At 33.8% G+C, this 24,666-nt stretch overlaps 1 protein-coding gene across 1 annotated transcript; it reads left to right on the top strand.

Moving 5' to 3' along the window:
* Positions 1-5,326: 5,326 nt before the first annotated feature.
* Positions 5,327-22,559, top strand: LOC132714640 (epimerase family protein SDR39U1-like). Its single transcript, XM_060697542.1, has 6 exons — positions 5,327-5,475; positions 6,801-6,907; positions 7,301-7,386; positions 13,189-13,313; positions 19,097-19,243; positions 21,577-22,559. Exons 1-6 carry the CDS (start codon positions 5,460-5,462, stop codon positions 21,984-21,986), a joined length of 891 nt encoding a protein of 296 aa, XP_060553525.1. The 5' UTR covers positions 5,327-5,459; the 3' UTR covers positions 21,987-22,559.
* Positions 22,560-24,666: the final 2,107 nt, after the last annotated feature.

Genomic DNA, 24,666 nt, shown 5'->3' with positions numbered 1-24,666 from the left:
AAAAAAATATGATTTTGGTGAAAATTTTATGAGTTGTCGGACCGCTAAGGACTGCTCAGATACACAAAAGACTGCTAGGGAGGCACAAAGGACCTTAAAAATACCTCCTAGGCGGCATTCTTTAATACAAGGTAGTATGTTTAGTGACAAAAAATTGTATTATTTTAAGAAAAATATATCATTTTAGTGATAAAATTTATGTTTTTGAAGTGTTGTCGGACCGCTAAGGACTGCTCAGGTGCGAAAAGGACTGCTAAGCAGGCACAAAGACCTATAAATATTTCCTAGGGAGGCACACAAAGGACCTTAAAAAAAACTGTTGGGGCATTCTTATAATTCATGGTAGTATGTTTAGTGGCGGTCCTACTAAACACTGCTAAGGACTGCTAAGGACCGCTAAGGGACTGCTAAGGACTGCTAAGGAGCCACAAAGGACTACTAAAGAGGCACAAAGGACCTTCAAATACCTCCTAGGCCATTCTTATATTACATGATATTATTTTTAGTTGAAAAAAAAATTATAATTTAAGAAAAAATATGATTTTGGTGAAAATTTTATGAGTTGTCGGACCGCTAAGGGGGACTGCTCAGGATACACAAAAGACTGCTAGGGAGGCACAAAGGACCTTAAAATACCTCCTAGGGCATTCTTTAATACAAAGTAGTATGTTTAGTGACAAAAATGTATTATTTTAAGAAAAAATATCATTTTAGTGATAAAAATTTATGTTTTTGAAGTGTTGTCGGACCGCTAAGGACTGCTCAGGTTGCAAAAAGGACTGCTAAGCAGGCACAAAGACCTAATAAATATTTCCTAGGGAGGCACAAAGGACCTTAAAAAAAACTGTTGGGCATTCTTATAATTCATGGTAGTATGTTTAGTTGACAAAAAATGTATAATTTTTTTAGGAATAATATCATTATAGTGATAAAATTCATGTTTTTGAAGAGTTGTCGGACCGCTAAGGACTGCTCAGGTGCACTAACAACTGCTAGGGAGGCACAAAGGACCTTCAAATCCCTACTAGAACATTCTTTATAATATATGGTTTAGTAATGTTAATAGACAAAAATGTATTATTGTAAGAAAAAATAATAATTTTGGTGATAGAGATTTATGCTTTCGATGATTTAGTTTGCCGGACCGCTAAGGACTGCTCAGTTGCGAAAAGGACTGCTAGGCAGGCACAAGACCTATAAATATTTCCTAGGGAGGCACAAAGGACCTTAAAATAACTGTTGGGGCATTCTTATAAATTCATGGTAGTATGTTTAGTGACAAAAAAATGTATAATTTTAAGAAAAAATATCATTTTAGTGATAAAATTCATGTTTTTGAAGAGTTGTCGGACCGCTAAGGACTGCTCTGGTGCACTAACAACTGCTAGGGAGGCACAAAGGACCTTCAAAATCCCTCCTAGAACATTCTTATAATATATACAGTAGTAAGTTAATAGACAAAAATGTATTATTGTAAGAAAAAAAATAATTTTGGTGATAGAATTAATGCTTTCGATGAGTTGCCGGACCGCTAAGGAGCTGCTCAGATACACAAAAGACTGCAAGGGAGGCACAAAGGACCTTTAAAATACCTCCTAGGGCATTCTCTATAATACAAGGTAGTATGTTTAGTGACAAAAAATGTATTATTTTAAGAAAAAAATATCATTTTAGTGATAAAATTCATGTTTTTGAAGAGTTGTCGGACCGCTAAGGACTGCTCAGGTGCACTAACAACTGCTAGGGAGGCACAAAGCACCTTCAAATCCCTCCTAGAACATTTTATAATATATGGTAGTAAGTTAATAGACAAAAATGTATTATTGTAAGAAAAATATAATTTTGGTGATAGAATTTATGCTTTCGATGAGTTGCCGGACCGCTAAGGACTGCTCAGGTGCGAAAAGGACTGCTAGGCAGGCACAATGACCTATAAATATTTCCTAGGAGGCACAAAGGACCTTAAAATAACTGTTGGGGTATTCTTATAATTCATGGTAGTATGTTTAGTGACAAAAAATGTATAATTTTAAGGAAAAATATCATTATAGTGATAAAATTCATCATGTTTTTGAATTTGAAGAGTTGTCGGACCGCTAAGGACTGCTCAGGTGCACTAACAACTGCTAGGGAGGCACAAAGGACCTTTAAATCCCTCCTAGAACATTCTTATAATATATAGTAGTAAGTTAATAGACAAAAATGTATTATTGTAAGAAAAAATATAATTTTTGGTGATAGAATTTATGCTTTCGATGAGTTGCCGGACCGCTAAGGACTGCTCAGGTGCGAAAAGGACTGCTAGGCAGGCACAAAGACCTATAAATATTTCCTAGGGAGGCACAAAGGACCTTAAAATAACTGTTGGGGCATTCTTATAATTCATGGTAGTATGTTTTAGTGACAAAAATGTATCATTTTAAGAAAAAATATCATTTTAGTGATAAAATTCATGTTTTTGAAGAGTTGTCGGACCGCTAAGGACTGCTCAGGTGCACTAACTATTAACTTACTACTATATATTATAAGAATGTTCTAGGAGGGATTTGAAGGTCCTTTGTGCCTCCCTAGCAGTTGTTAGTGCACCTGAGCAGTCCTTAGCGGTCCGACAACTCTTCAAAAACATGAATTTTATCACTAAAATGATATATTTTCTTAAAATTATACATTTTTTGTCACTAAACATACTACCATGAATTATAAGAATGCCCCAACAGTTATTTTTAAGGTCCTTTGTGCCTCCCTAGGCAATATCAAAATTATAGGTCTTTGTGCCTGCCTAGCAAGTCCTTTTCGTACCTGAGCAGTCCTTAGCGGTCCGGCAACTCATCGAAAGCATAAATTCTATCACCAAAATTATATTTTTTCTTACAATAATGCATTTTTGTCTATAATCTTACTACCATATTTTATAAGAATGTTCTAGAAGGGATTTGAAGGTCCTTTGTGCCTCCCTAGCAGTTGTTAGTGCACCTGAGCAGTCCTTAGCGGTCCGATAACTCTTCAAAAACATGAATTTTATCACTTTAATGATATTTTTCCTTAAAATTATACATTTTTTGTCACTAAACATACTACCATGAATTATAAGAATGCCCCAACAGTTATTTTAAGGTCCTTTGTGCCTCCCTAGGAAATATTTATAGGTCTTTGTGCCTGCCTAGTAGTCCTTTTCGCACCTGAGCAGTCCTTAGCGGTCCTGCAACTCATCGAAAGCATAAATTCTATCACCAAAATTATATTTTTTTCTTACAATAATACATTTTTGTCTATTAACTTACTACCATATATTATAAGAATGTTCTAGGAGGGATTTGAAGGTCCTTTGTGCCTCCCTAGCAGTTGTTAGTGCACCTGAGCAGTCCTTAGCGGTCCGACAACTCTTCAAAAACATGAATTTTATCACTAAACATACTACCATGTATTATAAGAATGCCCTTACAGGTATTTTAAGGTCCTTTGTGCCTCCTTAGGAAATATTTTAAGGTCCCTAGCAGTCTTTTGTGTATCTGAACAGTCCTTAGCGGTCCGGCAACTCTTCAAAAACATGAATTTTATCACTTTAATGATATTTTTCCTTAAAATTATACATTTTTTGTCACTAAACATACTACCATGAATTATAAGAATGCCCCCAACAGTTATTTTAAGGTCCTTTGTGCCTCCCTAGGAAAATATTTATAGGTCTTTGTGCCTGCCTAGTAGTCCTTTTCGCACCTGAGCAGTCCTTAGCGTCCTGCAACTCATCGAAAGCATAAATTCTATCACCAAAATTATATTTTTTTCTTACAATAATACATTTTTGTCTATTAACTTACTACCATATATTATAAGAATGTTCTAGGAGGGATTTGAAGGTCCTTTGTGCCTCCCTAGCAGTTGTTAGTGCACCTGAGCAGTCCTTAGCGGTCCGACAACTCTTCAAAAACATGAATTTTATCACTAAACATACTACCATGTATTATAAGAATGCCCTTACAGGTATTTTAAGGTCCTTTGTGCCTCCTTAGGAAATATTTTAAGGTCCCTAGCAGTCTTTTGTGTATCTGAGCAGTCCTTAGCGGTCCGGCAACTCATCGAAAGCATAAATTCTATCACCAAAATTATATTTTTTTCTTACAATAATACATTTTTGTCTATTAACTTACTACTATATATTATAAGAATGTTCTAGGAGGGATTTGAAGGTCCTTTGTGCCTCCCTAGCAGTTGTTAGTGCACCTGAGCAGTCCTTAGCGGTCCGACAACTCTTCAAAAACATGAATTTTATCACTAAAATGATATATTTTCTTAAAATTATACATTTTTTGTCACTAAACATACTACCATGAATTATAAGAATGCCCCAACAGTTATTTTAAGGTCCTTTGTGCCTCCCTAGGCAATATCAAAATTATAGGTCTTTGTGCCTGCCTAGCAGTCCTTTTCGTACCTGAGCAGTCCTTAGCGGTCCGGCAACTCATCGAAAGCATAAATTCTATCACCAAAATTATATTTTTTCTTACAATAATGCATTTTTGTCTATAATCTTACTACCATATTTTATAAGAATGTTCTAGAAGGGATTTGAAGGTCCTTTGTGCCTCCCTAGCAGTTGTTAGTGCACCTGAGCAGTCCTTAGCGGTCCGATAACTCTTCAAAAAACATGAATTTTATCACTTTAATGATATTTTTCCTTAAAATTATACATTTTTTTGTCACTAAACATACTACCATGAATTATAAGAATGCCCCCAACAGTTATTTTAAGGTCCTTTGTGCCTCCCTAGGAAATATTTATAGGTCTTTGTGCTTGCCTAGTAGTCCTTTTCGCACCTGAGCAGTCCTTAGCGGTCCTGCAACTCATCGAAAGCATAAATTCTATCACCAAAATTATATTTTTTTCTTACAATAATACATTTTTGTCTATTAACTTACTACCATATATTATAAGAATGTTCTAGGAGGTATTTTAAGGTCCTTTGTGCCTCCCTAGCAGTCTTTTATGTATCTGAGCAGTCCTTAGCGGTCCGACAACTCATAAAATTTTCACCAAAATCATATTTTTTCTTAAAATTATAATTTTTTTTCCACTAAAAATAATACCATGTAATATAAGAATGGCCTAGGAGGTATTTGAAGGTCCTTTGTGCCTCTTTAGTAGTCCTTTGTGGCTCCTTAGCAGTCCTTAGCGGTCCTTAGCAGTCCTTAGCAGTGTTTAGTAGGACCCAGGTAATTAACTGTTTGCAGTATTTTATGTCAAGCTAAATTGTCAACAAACTGGAAATTTGCCATGACGTCATATACCGGAAATATACGTAATTTAACTGGTTCCCTGCCCAATATATTTTCTAAATTGTAAGAGGCTGGCATTCAGATATCATGTCAGGAACCATACTAACCACCTTACGGAATAAGGCGGACAGAACCGGGGATTACCGAGTGTAAGGATAAGCCGGTTTAAATGAAATGCTAAAATCATGACTGTTTTAATTGGTAATTATAAGTTCACATACATTTAAAAATATTTCAATGTTATTTATTGTTCTAGTATTTAAGGCTTTTGCAGTGCCATTACTTATTTTGAGTGTTGCATAACTCACTCTAATAGGATTATGTTCGCCCATCAAACTTTCGTACTCGTACTTGGGCAGATATTTACAGGATGCAGGATTCTGCATCCTTATAGTCCAATTAAATCCCAACTGGGAGGCTCAATTTTTTACCTCTTGAATTCGACTGGATGCAGAAAAATATAATACTTGTTTCATAAAAATTGCATTAACAACTGATTAATGCAGTTCATAAGTGTAATCTAGTCCAGCTTATTGTACTGCACGACAAGATAAAATTGTGCGATTTTGTGCCTGGGTTATATATTGTCTAGAAGCAAGATTCTGACCCAGAACGAAAATATCTAGCTTGGCACGTCAATATATTTTGACTATTAAAAGTGTAAACTTGCATCATGTAAGATTTAGAGACAGAGCGCCATTTGTCAGGCAACGGCACTGGGGGTGGACAGAAGATCAAGACAGGGCGGACTGAGGTTTGAGAGGAGGCGGATCATGCATTAATTTTAAATTCAATATACATCATCGTAACATCACAATTTTGTTTCAATATATTATATCATAAAGTTGTCTTATATTGGTCCTGATGAAGATCAATTTAATTAATTGTAATGATCAAAACTAGTAGACTTTATTAATTTATATTTAATATCAACCTATTAGGTGCTTTCTCTTACTCCTCCTCTGTCTTCAGTTTATATATTAAAGCAGTTTATCACTTTTGAAAAAAATGTATTCAAAATAAGTCACCAATTATAAAAGTTGAATGATACTGAGCAGTGTTCGAAATTAGCAGTAGTCCTATAGCCCCCGACTACTAATTTTGCCTGGGGCTACCAACTTTTCACAGTAAAAAGCCCGACCAGGCTACTGTATTTTCATAGGCAATATAAACAACTGTTTTGAACAAATGAATCGTGCTAGTGAAATGTCTTTTGGGCTAGTGAATATTCCAATCTGGTAGTCCGACCAGCCTAGTCGATTCAAATCCTAATTTCTTACACTGATACTGATATATATTCTATACCTTAATTCTTTTGTCATATGTACAACAGATACTGTTATTTTCAATATTGTAATATAGATATTTTATTGTTTGACTTTGACACAATAATTTATAACCATGTTAAGGATGAGGAGCGAAATGCTCAAATCTAAAAAAAAAGATTCATGTTCAATTGTTCATATAGAATATAAAATAAATGTAAGTTTTCACAAAATCATCTTTTGTACATACTATGTTTTCAGGAGGAGGTAGAGGATTTGTCGGCAAACATTTGACCAAAGTTTTGAAAAATAATGGATATGATGTGACAATAATTTCAAGGCAGGCAGCAAAAGGTCAAATAACATGGGTATGAAAGATACATCAAAATAGTTCTTATTTATTTCCTCAAGTAACATGTGTCTATATAAACCCTCTGAATGCCGACAAAGAAATAAGGACTGTCCTTATATATAGCGCTAATTAAAGCCAGTTTTACCTACATATAATTATGTGCAGTTTCACCACCACACTATATGCTGTTGACTGCACCATTTAAGATTTTTTTCTATTAAAAAAATACAACCCTTGAAAAAACAATGACCACTTAATAATTTATAGAAAAGTAAGTTAATTTCACAAATGAAGGCAATTATATCACTTTAAATGTTTAGTGTTTGTAATAATAATATAAAAAGCAGTCATATTACATGTTGTTTTTTTTTTCTCAGTTATTTATACTTTTAGTTTAATCTATTTTTAGTCAGAAGTGGAAAGGAATGGACTACCAAATGATTGTAAAGCAGTGGTAAATGTTGCTGGTGAAAACATTCTCAATATGTTGAAAAGGTATTTATTCTATTCTTACCATTTAGATAATTATGATGCCCCAAAGGGCAGTGTGGCATATAGTTTTAGAATTGTCTCTCCATCTTTTTGTTTGTGTATCTGTTTACATTTTGTCTGGACCATAACTGTGGTGATATATTGATGGATTTTGAAATAATTTGCATAACTGTGAAGCACATTGAGATGATTTGTCGCAAGCAAGACCAGGGTCTGTAGTTCAAAGGTTAAGGTCACACTTTGACTTGAAAGAAATTTTCATAAAAGTTCATTGATGGTGGGTTTTTGGTCACTAATTCTGTCATTCCAGAATGGATTTTAAAATAATTTGGCATAAATGTGTTGAATATGATAAAGATATGTCACGCACAAAAATATCAAATCATGAAATGCCATTTTATTAACAGCTTATTGACAATTGTTGGCCATGTCGAGTCAGTAATATTGTTATTCCTGGATGATTTGTAAAATAACTTAGTATAAATGTGTTAGACATGATGACAACATGTCACACAAAAATCAGGTATCCTTGCTCAAAGTTTTTTTTTTAAAAGTTCAAAGTCATTTATGAAATTTTTATAAAAGTCAGGGCTTTTTTTCACAGTTTGGGGAAGCAGCCCAGCCCTTAATTTTGGGGAAAAATTACATGGTATATTTGCAAAAGGGGAAGAAAAAACTAAATGCAAATTCAATTTTTGGGGAAAACTGCATGATTTCAAAGAAATTTTCTTTGGGGAAGCAGCCCTATAGGTAAAAAGGCCCTGAAAGTGCAATTTGATTGTGGTGAAAGGTCAACCGTTCTGTCATTCCTGGATGGATTTTTAGCTCGACTATTTGATAAGAATAAGTAGAGCTATTGCAGTCACCCGAGCGTCGGCGTCCGCGTCGGCGTCGGCGTAACCACTTATGTTAAAGTTTTTGTAATAGTTCAAATATTTTCAAAGTCCATTGACATATGGCTTTGAAACTTTGCACACTTGTTCACCATCATGACCCCAACCTGTAGACAGGAGGAGGTAACTCTATCAAGCATTTTGACAGAATTATGCCCCTTTTTCGACTTAGAATTTACGTTAAAGTTTTTGTAATAGTTCAAATATTTTCAAAGTCCATTGACATATGGCTTTGAAACTTTGCACACTTGTTCACCATCATGACCCCAACCTGTAAACAGGAGGAGGTAACTGTATCAAGCATTTTTTAGCTCGACTATTCGCAGAATAATCGAGCTAATGCAGTCGGCGTCGGCGTCCCTGTGGTTAAGTTTTTGTATGTAAGCTGGTATCTCCATAACTACTGAAGGGAATGGATTGAAACTTCACAAACTTGTTCTCTGTGATTATCTAAGATGTTTGGCACAAGTCCCATAACTCTGAATTGTTTTATTTCATAATTATGCCCCTTTTTCGACTTAGAAAATCTTGGTTAAGTTTTTGTATGTAAGCTGGTATCTCCATAACTACTGAAGGGAATGGATTGAAACTTCACACACTTGTTCTCTGTGATTATCTAAGATGATTGGCACAAGTCCCATAACTCTGATTTGCTTTTTTTCATAATTATGCCCCTTTTTCGACTTAGAAATTCTTGGTTAAGTTTTTGTATGTAAGCTGGTATCTCCATAACTACTGAAGGGAATGGATTGAAACTTCACACACTTGTTCTCTGTGATTATCTAAGATGATTGGCACAAGTTCCATAACTCTGGTTTGCTTTTTTTCATAATTATGCCCCTTTTTCGACTTAGAAATTCTTAGTTAAGTTTGTGTATGTAAGCTGTTATCTCCATAACTACTGAAGGGAATTGATTGAAACTTCACACACTTGTTCTCTGTGTTTATCTAAGACAATTGGCACAAGTACCATAACTCTGATTTGCTTTTTTACATAATTATGCCTCTTTTTCGACTTAGTAATTCTTGGTTAAGTTTTTGCGTGTAAGCTGGTATCTCCATAACTACTGAAGGGAATGGATTGAAACTTCACACACTTGTTCTCTGTGATTATCTAAGATAATTGGCACAAGTCCCATAACTCTGATTTGCTTTTTTACATAATTATGCCCCTTTTTTGACTTAGAAATTCTTGGTTAAGTTTTTGCATGTAAGCTGGTATCTCCATAACTACTGAAGGTAATGGATTGAAACTTCACACACTTGTTCTCTCTGATTATCTTAGATGATTGGCACAAGTCCCATAACTCGGATTTGCTTTTTAACATAATTATGCCCCTTTTTCGACTTAGAAATTTTTGGTTAAGTTTTTGCGTGTAAGCTGGTATCTCCATAACTACTGAAGGGAATGGATTGAAACTTCACACACTTGGTCTCTTTGATTATCTAAGGTGATTGGTACAAGTCCCATAACTCTGAATTGTTTTATTTCATAATTATGCCCCTTTTTCGACTTAGAAAATCTTGGTTAAGTTTTTGTATGTAAGCTTGTATCTCCATAACTACTGAAGGGAATGTATTGAAACTTGAAGAGTTTGTACCTTTTCGGACAATTTTATGTATTCATATAGGTAAGCATTATTATACTCAATGAAACACCCTTGTGACAAATTTTCGAATAGTCGAGCTTTACTGTCCTCCGACAGTTCTTGTTTACTATCAAGCACTAAGAATAGTCGAGCGTTGCTGTCCTACCGACAGCTCTTGTTAAATAACTTGACATAAATGTGTTTCAACAAGATAACTGTGTGTTGTATCAGCAGCACAAAGGACAAGGTCACACTTGTATGTTCAGTCATATAAGTGAATAATAGAATAGGTCCTATCTGTTTCAAGATATTATCATTCATGGGCTGATTTGAAATACTGTGAAACCATTCAATTTTACTGGCATAAAATTTTCTTTCAAATAGCATTTAATAGCAAGTTTTTGTTGATCTTAAACTCATGATTCCAAATTTAAAAAAAAATATGTATATAAATATAAACATTATATACATAAATAAATATTGAAAATTTGTTCAATACTTTCAGTTTCTTTTAAATATTTTGAATATGGCATGTAATTTTGTCAGTCAGTGTAGCCCACTTAAATAAACAGTCTCACATGTCAAACTCTTAATTGGCATAGAGTAACACAAAACTTTGTATACTAGAAATTTGTGGTAGAATATCAAAAGATTAAAATAATTGTCTTATTTTAATTGTAATGTATTCTTATGACTTGAATTATAAGTTAAAGCAGCATGCCACCAGATTCATGCTAATTTTCATGAAAATTTAAAAAATGTATTTAAAAGTAAAATATTGTGAAGTGAAAATAGAAAATAATTTACACATTGCCAACAGTTCTTGCAATCCACATAAATTTCCAAAAAGAGGTCAAAATAAGCAAAATTAGCTCTTTCTACATTAGTCACACAATAGCAATATGGTGATAAATACTGCAAAATCAGCCCTTAATCGCATTTAACATGTAAATCATTACTTGAATCTTGAAACATTTTACTTTTCTTAAAATTTTAGCACATTTTCCTCAAATTAAATTTTCTTTAAATGTTTCGGCTCATCTGGAGGCATGCAGTTTTAAAGTAACACTACCAGACTGAAAATAAAGATATATTGCAGAGGTTTTCAGCAGATTAACACAACCTGACCTTTATGATACTGATTACTAACACTGAATGTATACAAGACTGGATTTTTAATACCACAACACAATGTGCTTACTCAGCTATACGAAGTGACCAATAAGTATCCAATTAAGGCATGTACCAGTCTATTTTAAATTGCTTTCATAATTAAATTATTAAGAAACTTCACCAAATTGAGTCATTTTGTGCAATTAATATTTGCTTCATTATACAAGTATTTCTAAAAATTGCTCTACTGGATTCCTAGCAGTTCCGGCCCATAGCATTTTTCTGGCCCTTACTAATTTTCGTCCAGTATGGTCTATTTTTACCAGTAGGGGATGCTTTCATGTAAGGAAGCTATCCAGCTAGCGTACGGAACGTCGGTGGTTCTACTCAGGTGCCCGTTCGTGCCTGAAATAATGCACGGAAGGGCACCTGAGGTTTTCCTCCACCAGTAAAGCTGGAACATCTCGATACGACCTATACTGTGTCGATGTGACGAAAAAACCCAAACAAACAAAACCGGTAGGGGATCTATGTTACTTCATTAAATCAGAGAGACATCTGTTTTCTATGCAACTGTATGTTTTAAAGATTTGTCTGTTGTTTAAAGTTATCTTAGAGCTGGACAGGTACCTAAGTTTGATCTGTCAAAGTTTTGTACTCGTCCATAGACAGATTTTTATTGTCCCCTACCGGTTTAACCGTCTGTCTGTCAGTCCGTCCGTCCACAAAACTGGATCCCGCGATAACGCAAAAAGTACTGAAAATATTTTTATGAAACTTGATATATGGATAGATGGCAGTATGGAGATTATGCACGTCTTTTTCTTTTCTTCCTATGTTGAAAATTCTGGTTGCTATGGCAACAAATAGTCTGAAAATATGGCAAATTTAACACATAAACTGGATCCAGTGATAACTCGAAGTACTGAAAATATTTTTATGAAACTTGAAATATGGATAGATGGCAGTCTGCAGATTATGCACATCTTTTTCTTTTCTTCGTATGTTAAAAATTCTGGTTATTATGGCAACAAATAGCCTGAATTTCAAGATTTCTGATTTAAATTTTTCAGCTTTTTCACTAAAAGTTCTTTATTTCTTAAGGTGTTTACTTCAAACTTTAAATATAAGTTTCTGGTCATCAACCACATCATATGTGACAAGGTTTACAACTCTAGCACAAAAATTATCAGTATTACCTCCCTTGAACTTAGAATTTTTATGAAAAAAAACGTCTTTTTTAAATAACTTCTTTATTTCCTAATGTATCTACTTCAAACTTCATATATATATGTTTCTTATTATCACTCAACATTTTTGAGAAGGTTAAATACTTTAGCAAGACTATTTCCAGAATTATGTCCCCCTTGAACTTAGATTTTTTTTGAGAAATTGGTATTTTTTACTCCAACTTCTTCATTCCTTATAGGATTTACTTTAAAATCCCACATCGTAATAATATGACAAGGTTGTATAAACATAATTTCCTTACTAGGCAGGGAAACTTAACACATTACTGTGAAATAGACAAACTTAGAACTCAAAGGATTTAAATTCATTCGTGTCATTTATTCACTGGTAAAATTGAAATCAGAATGTTGCTGGGGTTCTAACCGGTATCGGACTTATGGATTGCTTGCAATACTATGATAATTGCTTGTTTTATTTGTTAAAAAGTGCAATTTGGGGCCAGACACTGCTAGGAAAACAGTAGACTTACTTACAGACGATTTCTGAGATTGCAAAGTCTAGTTGAAAACTGGTAGGAGTTATCTGAAAACACAACTGTAAAGTCAGCCAATACATATTAGTATAATTAGGTCTCATCCAATACAATGTGTAATTATGTACATAATTATATGATAAAAATGCACATTCAATAAAACTTACAAAACATGTAAATGGTCACACTTAAAAAGAACTATATTACAAATATTTTACAAGTATCATAATATACAATTCACATTTAAATGGTTAGATTACCATTACTCATCAAAGTGTGTAAAATCTACATTAGTAAATTATAATTTCCACACATGACACTTCAAACATTTTTAATTTTTAAGCCTAGCACTGAAAGGTATTTTATATAGTCATATATCAACTTTGATCAAATCAAAGGTGAGCAGATTAGTAATGATTATTTGACTGCTAAGAAAAACAAAACCAGTAAAAGTAAATATACAACATAATTTTTCCTATTTATAAAGGTACTCAGATAAAAAATATGTGGATGAGATCTGGAAGAGTAGAGTTGGCACATCAAAAATTCTGGCTAATGCTATCAAAGAAGCCGAGAAGAAACCAGAGTCATTTGTTACCATGTCAGGAGTTGGTATGTAAATGTATATGTGTAAAAAGTATTTAGTTTATACAAGATTAAAACTTGGTAACCTTTGGTCAAAACTAGGTCGCAATGTCAAATCTGTGCAAGACAGACCATGCAATCCTTCTAGAAGTCACTGTTTTATTTGGATCTACTTCATTTTTATAAGAATGTATATATGTTTATATTAACTTGAAACACTGAGACCCAGGTGAACAAACAAAGGCCTTGATGCTCTCTTGTTGATGTTATTACCCTTTGTAACTCTAAAATAGGGATTTATAATATTAGTCTACTGTATCTGGTCTAAATACTGAAGTGCTAGTCTTGGCATAAAGTGAATTATTCACATAAACAGACAACGTTTGCGTGCTATTGAGTTACAACTTAGAAATATCTTCTTTTTTTTTTAAATTTTTAATCATGCCAAATATTTAATTGCTTTGATAGATTTTTGTACTTGGATATTGACCATTTGGCCATGAGCCCATTTTGGCTGAGGGGTTGCCTTTAATGTTTGAGGCATTTGAATTGCAGCCACCATTTATCCCTGCGTGATTGTAGTAGGCAACATCTTATATGGAGTCTATGCATCTCTTAGCTCTGGCAGGCAAGGTGGTTTTGACCCTGGTGTTGCTTTGGAGTTTGTTACACCCGAGGTTTGACAAAATCATCTTTCCTACCGGTATTCTAGTGCATCATAAAACCAAACAAACAAAGAGGGCTTTAATAGCCCTTATACCACTCACATGATTATTAGGAACAAGTTAACTATGAATAAAAAGTGAATATAAGTTCTTAATCTTGAATTAATATCATAACATTTATATCTGCATCTGAAATAGTACAAGTGTAAACAAGACTTTCCATATTTGGGCTGTGTGACCTAGTTTTTGACCGCAGATGACCAATATTCAAACTTGAATGCCTCACCACAGTGTCATAATAATGTTTTAATGTCATTACAAGTATATCTTATAGGATTTCATATACTTATAAAACTCTGCTCAATTTTACAGACATGGTATCATTATAAGTGAAAATTTGTCATTTTCATTCATATTTTGAGGTACAAAAAACTAAATATCTTCAATCAAGTTATTTATATCACACTTTGAGGAATATATTCAATGAAGAATTATGCTTGTTTATATATGAGAAGCTTTTAAGTAAGACAATGTGCTTATAAGTAGAATTTCACAAAATTATCTGTTTTAATGTGTATCTGATGACAGCTTAAATTTTGATGAAAGCTATGAACACACTACAAGCTTTTATACTTTAGTAGGTAAGTAAGTAAGTAAGTAAGTAAGTAAAGTCTTTATTTACTGAGGCTACACATTTGGTTTCCCAATCTTCCATGTGGGCCTCAAAACATAAATATACATAAAATATACATAATTTACATAATGGTTATACAGCAAAATTTTCAAATAACATACATGAAGACACAAAATGCATAATATATACATGAAAACACAACAAAAACAATGTACATTCAAACAAAATACATATTCAAAACACAATGCATGTACATATATTATTAATACTTAATCTATGCAAGACCAAGGTACTTATGTGAAATTCCAACTGATATAGGAAGCTTGGAATTTTCTAATAGTTTCAGATTTACGAATAGAATAAGGGATATTGTTCCATAGATTAGGGCCTGAATATGTCAGAGATTTTCTAAAAATTTCTTTTTTAGGTTGTGGCACAAATAAATCTGAGTTTTTTGCTGACCTAAGGTTATGCTCATGTCTTTGATGAATAAATTGAAATTTGTTTTTCATGTACTGTGGAAATGAGGCATTGTTTAAAGATTTATACATAATGACAGCTTTTTTGTATCTTATTCTTTCATCAAATTTTATCCAATTTAATTCATTAAATAACTCAGCAGATGGAGCATCGTAGCTTTTGTCAAGAATGATTCTTGCAGCTCTTTTCTGAAATTTTATGATATCCAAAATCTGTTCATTGTTACAATTCCCCCAGACTGTACAACAATAATCTAAATGTGGTAAGATATAAGCATTAAAGAACAGTTTTCTTGCATTTACATCAAGGTATTGTTTAATTCGGAGAAGAAGGTACAACTGTGTATTGCATTTCTTTAATGTCTTGTCTACTTGGGTTTTCCACTTAAGATTATTGTCAACATGAATACCTAGTAACTTTTCTGTCTCAGAAAATTCAATTTCATGTTCTTGCAGATGTAATGGTTGTAATTGTTGTTTATTTCTATTGGATGACAGGTTCATTGCTTTTGTTTTCTGGGCATTTAGCATCATTGCATTTTGTTTGCACCATAGATTAATATTGTCAAGGTCAGTTTGAAGTTTATTATGTAAATCTTGTGTAGAGAGACCTGATGCTGTGAGAGTAGTGTCATCAGCAAAAAGATCTGCCTCTGAGGTTTTCAAATGGAGTGGTAGATCATTTATGTACATGATGAAAAGCAGAGGTCCAAGGACAGATCCTTGAGGTACCCCTGATATGACTGTTGCTGATTTTGATAGGTTGCCAGATACAGTGACCTTCTGTGTTCTATTTTCAAGATATGATGTAAACCAGGTAATTGCACCAGAAGAAATATGATAGTAATAAAGTTTTTGGATGAGTAACTTATGATTTACAAGGTCAAATGCCTTTGACAAGTCAAGAAAGATTGTGCCAATTAGCTTTCCATCATTTATTGCCTTAATCCAGTTGTCAACAATATTTGTCAATGCAGTTTCACATGAATGTTTTGTTCTAAATCCTGATTGGGTGTTGAAAATGAAATTATACAATTCTAGGAATTGTTTTAAATGATCAGACACATGTTTTTCAAATATTTTAGAAAGTATTGGAAGAACAGATATAGGTCTATAATTATTCTTATCTGATTTGTGTCCTTGTTTGAAGAATGGTGTGACCTTAGACTGTTTTAATTTTTCAGGAAATTTACCTGTTGATATACTCAAATTGATAATAGTAGAAATTGGTCTACATATAACAGGGGATGCAGTTTTTAGAAATTTAGCACTAATGCCATCAAGTCCAGTAGCCTTTGTAACATCAAGAGAATCTAATGCTTGTTTGACTTAACTTGGATCTATAGGTGGAATATCAAATTTTGGTGTATTTTGGTCAATTTTGCTGTTTAACATTTCTTTGAGTTTGTATTCATTTGCACTTGTTAGTTTTGTAATATTTTCTGCGTTTTTGAATAAATTTGAAAAAAATGTATTAAAAATTTCTGATGTCTGTTTAGGGTCATAGACTGGATTTCCACTGTCGTCATTAATGTAATTAGTTTGGTGGTTTTCAGCTTTTCCACTCAAGTCTTTTAAATTTTTCCATAGCTTTTTAGGATTTTTGTTGTTTGAAGATATCTCTTGATTAAAGAATTCTTTTTTTTGATCTGTGAGAAAGCACCTTGACTTGCGATCTCCAGTATTTAAATTCCTCAATGTTATTTCTCTTTTTTGCAAAGTCTCGTTCTTTTATTGCATTAGCTATTTCATCTGTGAACCATTCATTTTGGTTTTTGCGTTTTACCCTTTTTTGTTTATACGGAGCATGTAAATCAAAAAATTTTAGAAATAAATCGTAGAAAGTGTCAAGGGCATCATCAGGTTCTGTAAACACATCAATTAATGACCATGGTTGATTTGATAAGTCAACTAAAAAGTTTTCTGCATTGAATTTTTTTAAATACCTGTAGTTTATAGTTATATGTAATGGGCCTTTTTTGATTTTTGCATTAGTTTTCCTTGTAAAACAAATAGGGTAGTGGTCACTAATAGACATTACTGGAACAACTGTGTAGCTTATATTCTGTGGATGATTGGTGATTTGGTGTATATGTGGTCTATAATGGAAGACGTTGTTTGTGTGACTCTAGTGGGTTGTGTTATAAGTTGTTGTAAGTTGAAAGTATTGATTATTTTTTTCCATTTAGAATTAAGTGGGCTTAAATTTATAAAATTGTAGTTTAAGTCTCCTAATAGAATAATTTCTTTATTTTCAACATAAAGTGTATCTAAAATATTTTCAATCTGGTCATTCCAAGAAGCTGGCGATGATGGGGGCCTATAAATGTATCCTACAATAAAGGGTTTTTGTTTGTCAAGTTTCATTTGTACCCATATAGCCTCAATATCACTAGAATCAAGATCAGCTCTTAGTTCACATGGTAGGTTTGACTTTACATATAAAACTATTCCACCCCCGTTAGACTCTCTATCACGTCTGAAAAGTTGATAATTATTTAAATGGATTTCATTGTTTGAAAATTTGTCACTAAGGAAAGTTTCTTGCAGTCCTAGTATGTCAATATTTGGAAATTTATTAATTAAGAATTGAATTTCACTAAACTTTGGATAAAGATAATGTATGTTCAGATGCATAAAGTTAATGCCATTTCTGTCAAATTTTACGTCTTTAAGCATCATATCAGCTTGTGGTGAATCGGTATTGACATCTGATTGGTTGGGGTTTGGATCTGTGTAATTATCACTATTTTTTTCAGTACTGTTCCTTTTCATATTGATGTTATCTACATTATATACACTGTATTGAATATTATTTGATACAATTTCATGTGTAGTATTATCACTTTCTTTGAAATATTTGACAGTGTCAGCTACCACTTTGGATGCATCCAGGGATTCCATGGCCAATATCTTGGTGTTGCTGGAAAGCCCCTGTTTCGTGTATTGTAATTTCGGTTTGGATCCAGTTTTTGGTGATGTTGAGCCTTCTGAAAATTTACGGGTTTCCGTGATGAGTTCTGTTGCAATCCAAGGGATGTGCGTATAGCTTTGTTAAGTTGTTTCCCTAATACAATTGATCCTTCAGTGTTAAGATGGACTTCATCATAGAAGAGAGTTTGATTCACTTTTCCATCCTTTATCATTATACTGTCATTGTCAATAAATATGAATCCTTTTTCTGTACACATGTTTTTCAGAAGGTTATTGGTGACAGATATGTTTTCAGTAAGGTCTCTTTTCTTTGGTAGAACTGACGAAATCATTACTTTTGCCTTTGAGTTGATTCCTTGAAGTGCATGAGTAAGATTAAGAAACTCCTCACAGATATCAGTTGGTTTGTCTGCATTTGATATATTGTTTATACCAGCATGTATGATGACTATATCTGCATTCTTAATTGTTTTGGGTTGCATTTTTGGGTCAGTTATAGCTGCCTGCATGCTTTTAACAGTTGCCCCACGGTGGGATTTGATATCTACTATTGTTGAATTTGTGCTCATTTTGTCTTTACGTAATCCTTTAGTCACAGAGTCACCAAGGATCAATACTTGTTTCATACCTTGCTGGGTTTTTAACTGCCTATTGGTGTTGGTTTTCTGTTTTTCTGTGTTTTGCTCACCAGTTTGTACTTTCATGTCTTGCATGTTGATGTATGAATCTTGGGTTGTCTCTGTAACTGAGGTTTCATTGCTCTGTATTGGTTTAGAGGCTGGTAAGGTTTGTTGGTTGATTTTATCTTCTTGCTCTTTCCTTATATTCCTCACTTCACTCTGGAGTAAATATATAATTATCGGCATTTGATGGCAAATTTTCTGTTTGTTTCTTAAGCATTTCAAGATTCAGTAAGAAGTCTGACATTTTATCCTTTATATCTGCTATATACTTTCAACACAATATATCTAAATAATGTGACCTTGACCCTTATTATAATATTTAATTAGTACTACCATTAAAGTCAACTTTCACCACAACTTATTTATCAATACACTATGTATATGGGCAAAGACATTTATGATATTTGTATTTTAGGTATTTATCCGCCCAGTAAGACAGCGGAATACACAGAAGCAGTTACTGAACCAGGAAATGATTGGTTAGGAAAGTTAGCACTGGAGTGGGAGAGAGCTGGTGATTTACCAGATAATGTTCCGACAAGAAGAGTTATAATTAGATCTGGTAGGTGTGAGGGAGAAACTGTTATGTGATATCTCTTAGTACATGTATGTACTACAAAATCAGATTTACCTTGACATACATAAACATCAGATCACTTTTTCATGCATATCAGACAGGATACTGTTGACACCGGTGCTAGGAAAACCTGCTTTAGACGAATCATTTCTTGCACAATTTCTGCATTACTAAATGCACAAATCGTGCCTTTTTTTCACATTCCACTGAGTGTTACTGGATATACACTGTGTTATGCAATTTCAATGAAACTTTACAGGATTAATTGGTAGGTCAAGTACTTGTGCATAATACACAAGTTTTTCGCTGTATTGATTTTTGGCTGAGTTATTGCCCTTGATTAAAAAAGGTGATTTTTGTTTACCAGCTACACAGAAGTTTTTCTTGACTACTCCTCATAAATTACTGTCCCAGTGCAATTTCATCAAAACTTAACAAGAATGATCAGTACCATGTCTAGTTGTGCATCTCATCAACATTTTTCGATTGATTGATTTTTAGCTCACCTGTCACAAAGTGACAGGGTGAGCTTTTGTGATCGCTTTTCGTCCGGCGTCCGGCCGTCCGTCCGTAAACTTTTGCTTTAAATGACATCTCCTCATAAACCACTGAGCTAATTTCATCCAAACTTCACAGGAATGTTCCTTTGGTGGTCACCTTTAAAAATTGTTCAAAGAATTTAATTCCATGCAGAACTCTGGTTGCCATGGCAACCGAAAGAAAAATCTTTAAATATCTTCTTTTAAACAACCCTAAGAGCTAGAGCTTAGATATTTGGCATGAAACATCTACTAGTGAGTGTCTACCAAGTTTGTTCAAATAAAAGCCCTGGGGTCAAAATTGGCCCCGCCCCAGGGGGTCATTGATTTTCCCTATATGCATATAGTAAAAACTTTTAAAAATCTTCTTTTAAAGAACCCAAAGAGCTAGAGCTAAGATATTTGGCATGAAACATCTTCTAGTGAGTGTCTACCAAGTTTGTTCAAATAAAAGCCCTGGGGTCAAAATTGGCCCCGCCCCAGCGGGTCATTGATTTTCCCTATATGCATATAGTAAAAACTTAAAAAATCTTCTTTTAAAGAACCCAAAGAGCTAGAGCTAAGATATTTAGCATGAAACATGTTCTAATGGGTGTCTACCAAATTTGTTCAAATAAAAGCCCTGGGGTCAAAATTGGCCCCGCCCCGGGGGTCATTGATTTTCCTTATATGTGTATGGCAAAAACTTTAAAATCTTCTTTGAAAAAACCCATAAAGCTAGAGTTTAGATATTAAGCATGAAACATCTTCTAATCAGTGTCTACAAAGATTGTTCAGATAAAAGCCCTGGGGTCAAAATTGGCCCTGCCCCGGGGGTCATTGATTTTCCTTTTTTGTGTATAGCAAACACTTAAAAATCTTCTTTGAAAAAACCCAAATAGCTAGAGTTTAGATATTAAGCATGAAACATCTTTCAGTAAATATCTACAAAGTTTGTTCAAATAAAAGCCCGGGGATCAAAACTGGCCCTGCCCCAGGGGTGTCATTGTTTTTAACTCTTTGTGTATAGTAAAAACTTAAAAAATCTTCTTTTAAAAAACCCAATGAGCTAGAACTTAGATGTTTAGCATGAAACATCTTCTTATGGGTGTCTACCAAGTCTGTTGTCAATTTTTTGCCCTTTCTTGATTTTAATTGGGCATCCGTGGCCGAATGTTTAGGGTCGTTGACTTCAAACCACTTGCCCCTCACCGCTGTGGGTTCAAATCCAGAAAGGGACTTTGGATTCTTTCATGCGAGGAAGCTATCCAGCTAGCTTACAGAACGTCGGTGGTTCTACTCAGGTACCTGTTTGTGCCTGAAATAATGCATGGAAGGGCACATGAGGTCTTCCTTCACCAGTAAAGCAGGAACATCCCCATATGACCTATTCTCTGTCAGTATGACATAAAAGCCAATCAAACAAACATGATTTTAATTTTGGAATTTGTCTGGACTATTCCTGTAATAACACTTATGCAATTTAAATGAAACTTTACAGGATTGATTGATAGGTCATCTTTGTGCATATTACACAGGTTTTTAGGTTGAATGATTTATTTGCCGAGTTAAGGCTATCATGAGGTAACACATGTGATCACTGCTCGTTCTTGTATGTATTCATTTTATAACATTTATGTTTCTTCATTCTTTCAAGTTTATCTTGTAAAAGAGTTGAAAGTAATGATCTTAGCAATAACTTGTTGTTTTATGTTTTTGAAAGAAGTGAAGCATTTTGCTTTCCTTCCTGCTGATGTCTGTTTTATCATAATATAAGTGCTTCTATCATCTTTGATTCAGGTGTCATACTCGGGAAGGATGGAGGAATGATTGAGATGTTGAGGCCAGTATTTAAATTATTTGGTGGACAAAAAATTGGCTCAGGACAGCAGTGGTTGCCTTGGATACATGTTGATGACATGGCAGAATTGATAACATATGCTATAAAAACTGACAGTGTCTCAGGAGTGTTGAATGGAGTGGCACCAGATCTTGTTAAAAATGCAGAATTTACACAAGCTTTTGCTGCAGCATGTAGAAGACCGGCTTTTGGCTTTGTGCCAGAATTTTATATGAAATTTGCGTTTGGACCTGAAAGAGCTATGGTGGTGTTACAAGGACAAAAAGTAAAACCATCAAGAACACTTGAGAGCGGCTTCACTTATAAATATGCAACTATTCAAGATGCTTGCAAAGAATTAGTATCATAGATAATTATAATGAAAGGATTTTCTCAGCAAATATCATTATTAGAAGATGTAAGGTATTAATAATCCAGATGAATTATATCAAATGAATTTCATTGTGAAAATACAAATTAGAATGAATTTATGAAGGACATGAGATTAACTATAGATATCAAAATTACAAACACTTGTTCGATGTATAAATATAATTATGGTTACTGTCACTATTTCTTACTTTTTTTGAAGACATCCTTATAATGGAACTATTTCTTTTTGTGTTTACACAAGGTAAGGGACATTAAATCAAAATTTGAATGACTAGACATGGCTCATATAAAACAAGTTATTAAGATTTATCTGGTGTATTTGTTATTTTTGTCAGTTTAAATTTCTGCTGTAACAGGAAAGCCACATAAGATTGTAGAGCGATAATTGATTTTACAGTTTTCAACAATATAGAAAATATTGTGCTTTGGAATGTTCAATGAATTACATGCTAAACATGTATAACAGAATTATGTAATTATTTAATGCAGTGGTTATGTTGTGTTTGTATTGCTAATAGTGGTATTGTTAAGAAGTAAAATTAGAAGTATATCACAGCTTTTTCTCTCTCTGTAAAAACACCTTTAAAATAGGATCCATTTATAAAGAATGTTTTGGGTTCTAAGCTAGACTATATGATCAGTTGTCTTACTCGCAACGGCATGTCTTTGTCCATATTTCTGATTTTAGTTTTTGTACAACTTCTATACTTCTTAAGGTATTTACCTCAAACATCAAGTATATGTTCCTAATCATCAACCACATCAAATGTGACATCTGTAGAAGCAATTTTTCCAGAATTGTCTCCCTTTGATAATAGAATTTCCTTTAAAAATACTTTTTTTTTTACTCCAACTTCTGTAAATTATTAGGGATCTACTTAAAATATATGTCTCTTATCATCAACTACACCATAAGTGACCATGGTTCAGAACTCAAATAATCCCATCCCCATCCCCTTTGAACTTGAAATATAAGTTTTGAATCATCACCCAACATAAAGTATGACAGATTCAATATTTAACACAAATATTTCCAGAATTATAGGTTGTGTTAATAAATATTTTTGAAGATTTTATTAATGAATTTATAAATTTAACTCCAAAATCATAATAATATGCCAAGGTTTATTACTAGTGTCAATACTTTCAGAATTATCTCCCTTTAAACTTATAATTGTCCTTTTTGTGGGCATTTAGATAAAAAGTTACCGTGCCAGGTTCATCCGTCGGTCCTTCCCTCTGTTCTCATGTGTCACACATAGCTCAAAAAATATTTGACATAGAGCCATGAAACTACAAGAATGTTAGTTAGCATGTATAGTTGTGCACCTGGGTATTTTTATGTGAATTTATTCAGTATTTGTAGATTTATTGCCCTTGACTTAGAAAAAAAATAGGCAATTTTCAACTTGTGTCGCATTTAGCCAAAAATTGTTTAGCTTAGGTCATGAAACATTACAGGAATGTTGCTCAGCATGTGAAGTTATGCACCTTGGGTTTCGCTTGTGAATTTTTTATGTTTGGTCAAAGTTATTGCCCTTGAATTGGTAAAATTTTTGCAAATTTCAATTTGTGTCCTGCGTAGCTCAAAAGTATTTACCCTAGTCATGCAACTCAACAGGAATGTTGGCCAGGATTTGGTAGTTGTGCACCTGGGGTTTGGCTTGTGGATTTATGCAGTATTTCTAGAGTTATTGTCCCGCGCAATCCCCTATCAAATAGATACATCAAGGGGATGCCAGAGAGGGGATTTGCCCACTTCTGTTCCGGGTTTTGAAGGGGGTCGGTAGACCCCCTCATCTCCAAAAAAAGTTTGGACTTGTTAGAGGCTAACAATGGCCTCAAGTCGACCTTAAGGTAACGTCTAACCAACGCTGAAAAGCCTTTAACTCTATCTCATTTCATTGAGAAGCAGCACTTTGAAATCAGTTTTGATGGAAAAATCAAAGCAAAATAGTGATTTTTGGCAATTTTGAGATGTCCCCTCGTTGCCATGGTAACAGGAAATTTAAGATTGAGTATGCGGTTACAAAGACTATGATCCAGTCAACGTTTGTGCCAAGTTTGAACAATATTGAAGCCTATTAGCAATTTGAACTTGTAACAGGAGGCTTTTCAATGGAAACAGCCATTTTTCACAAAATGCTCATGAAGTAATGGGTTAAACAAAACAGTTTTATTTAAAAATGACATACATGTAGATCAAGCTGCACAAATGCTCACTATTTTCGTCGACGTCAGGCCTTCACATAGGGAATCGCGTGACTTTTATGGTAACGCGTACTGGCAATACGGCGGCCTAAACACCTCGCTTCACATATGTTTTTCAGGGAATTCTTTATTATATCCCTTATTTTTACATACGATACCTGCTGCAGCCTACGCTGCATAACGAATTGTTATTGCCTAAACCTTATTTTCCACCCCTCTGCTTATAGTTTTTACAAACACTCAAACATTCAACCGGAATTTTACAGGAGAATTATTTTGCAGGTAAAATTCACCCAAAATTTGTAATTTTTAAGAAATTGATAAAACAATGTCGAGTTAGCAAAGAGAAAAAGGTCATAAAATTTCTCTATTTGAAAATGTAAATTTTTAGTATTAGGCATGTTGAATGTTGACTATTTATTTTCTTTTCCAGTACAAGAGAGAAA

Source organism: Ruditapes philippinarum, unplaced genomic scaffold (assembly GCF_026571515.1).
Source record: "Ruditapes philippinarum isolate M1 unplaced genomic scaffold, ASM2657151v2 ctg2424_1_1_1_1, whole genome shotgun sequence".
Taxonomy (NCBI): domain Eukaryota; kingdom Metazoa; phylum Mollusca; class Bivalvia; order Venerida; family Veneridae; genus Ruditapes; species Ruditapes philippinarum.
This window is presented reverse-complemented; position numbering and strand designations above follow the sequence as displayed.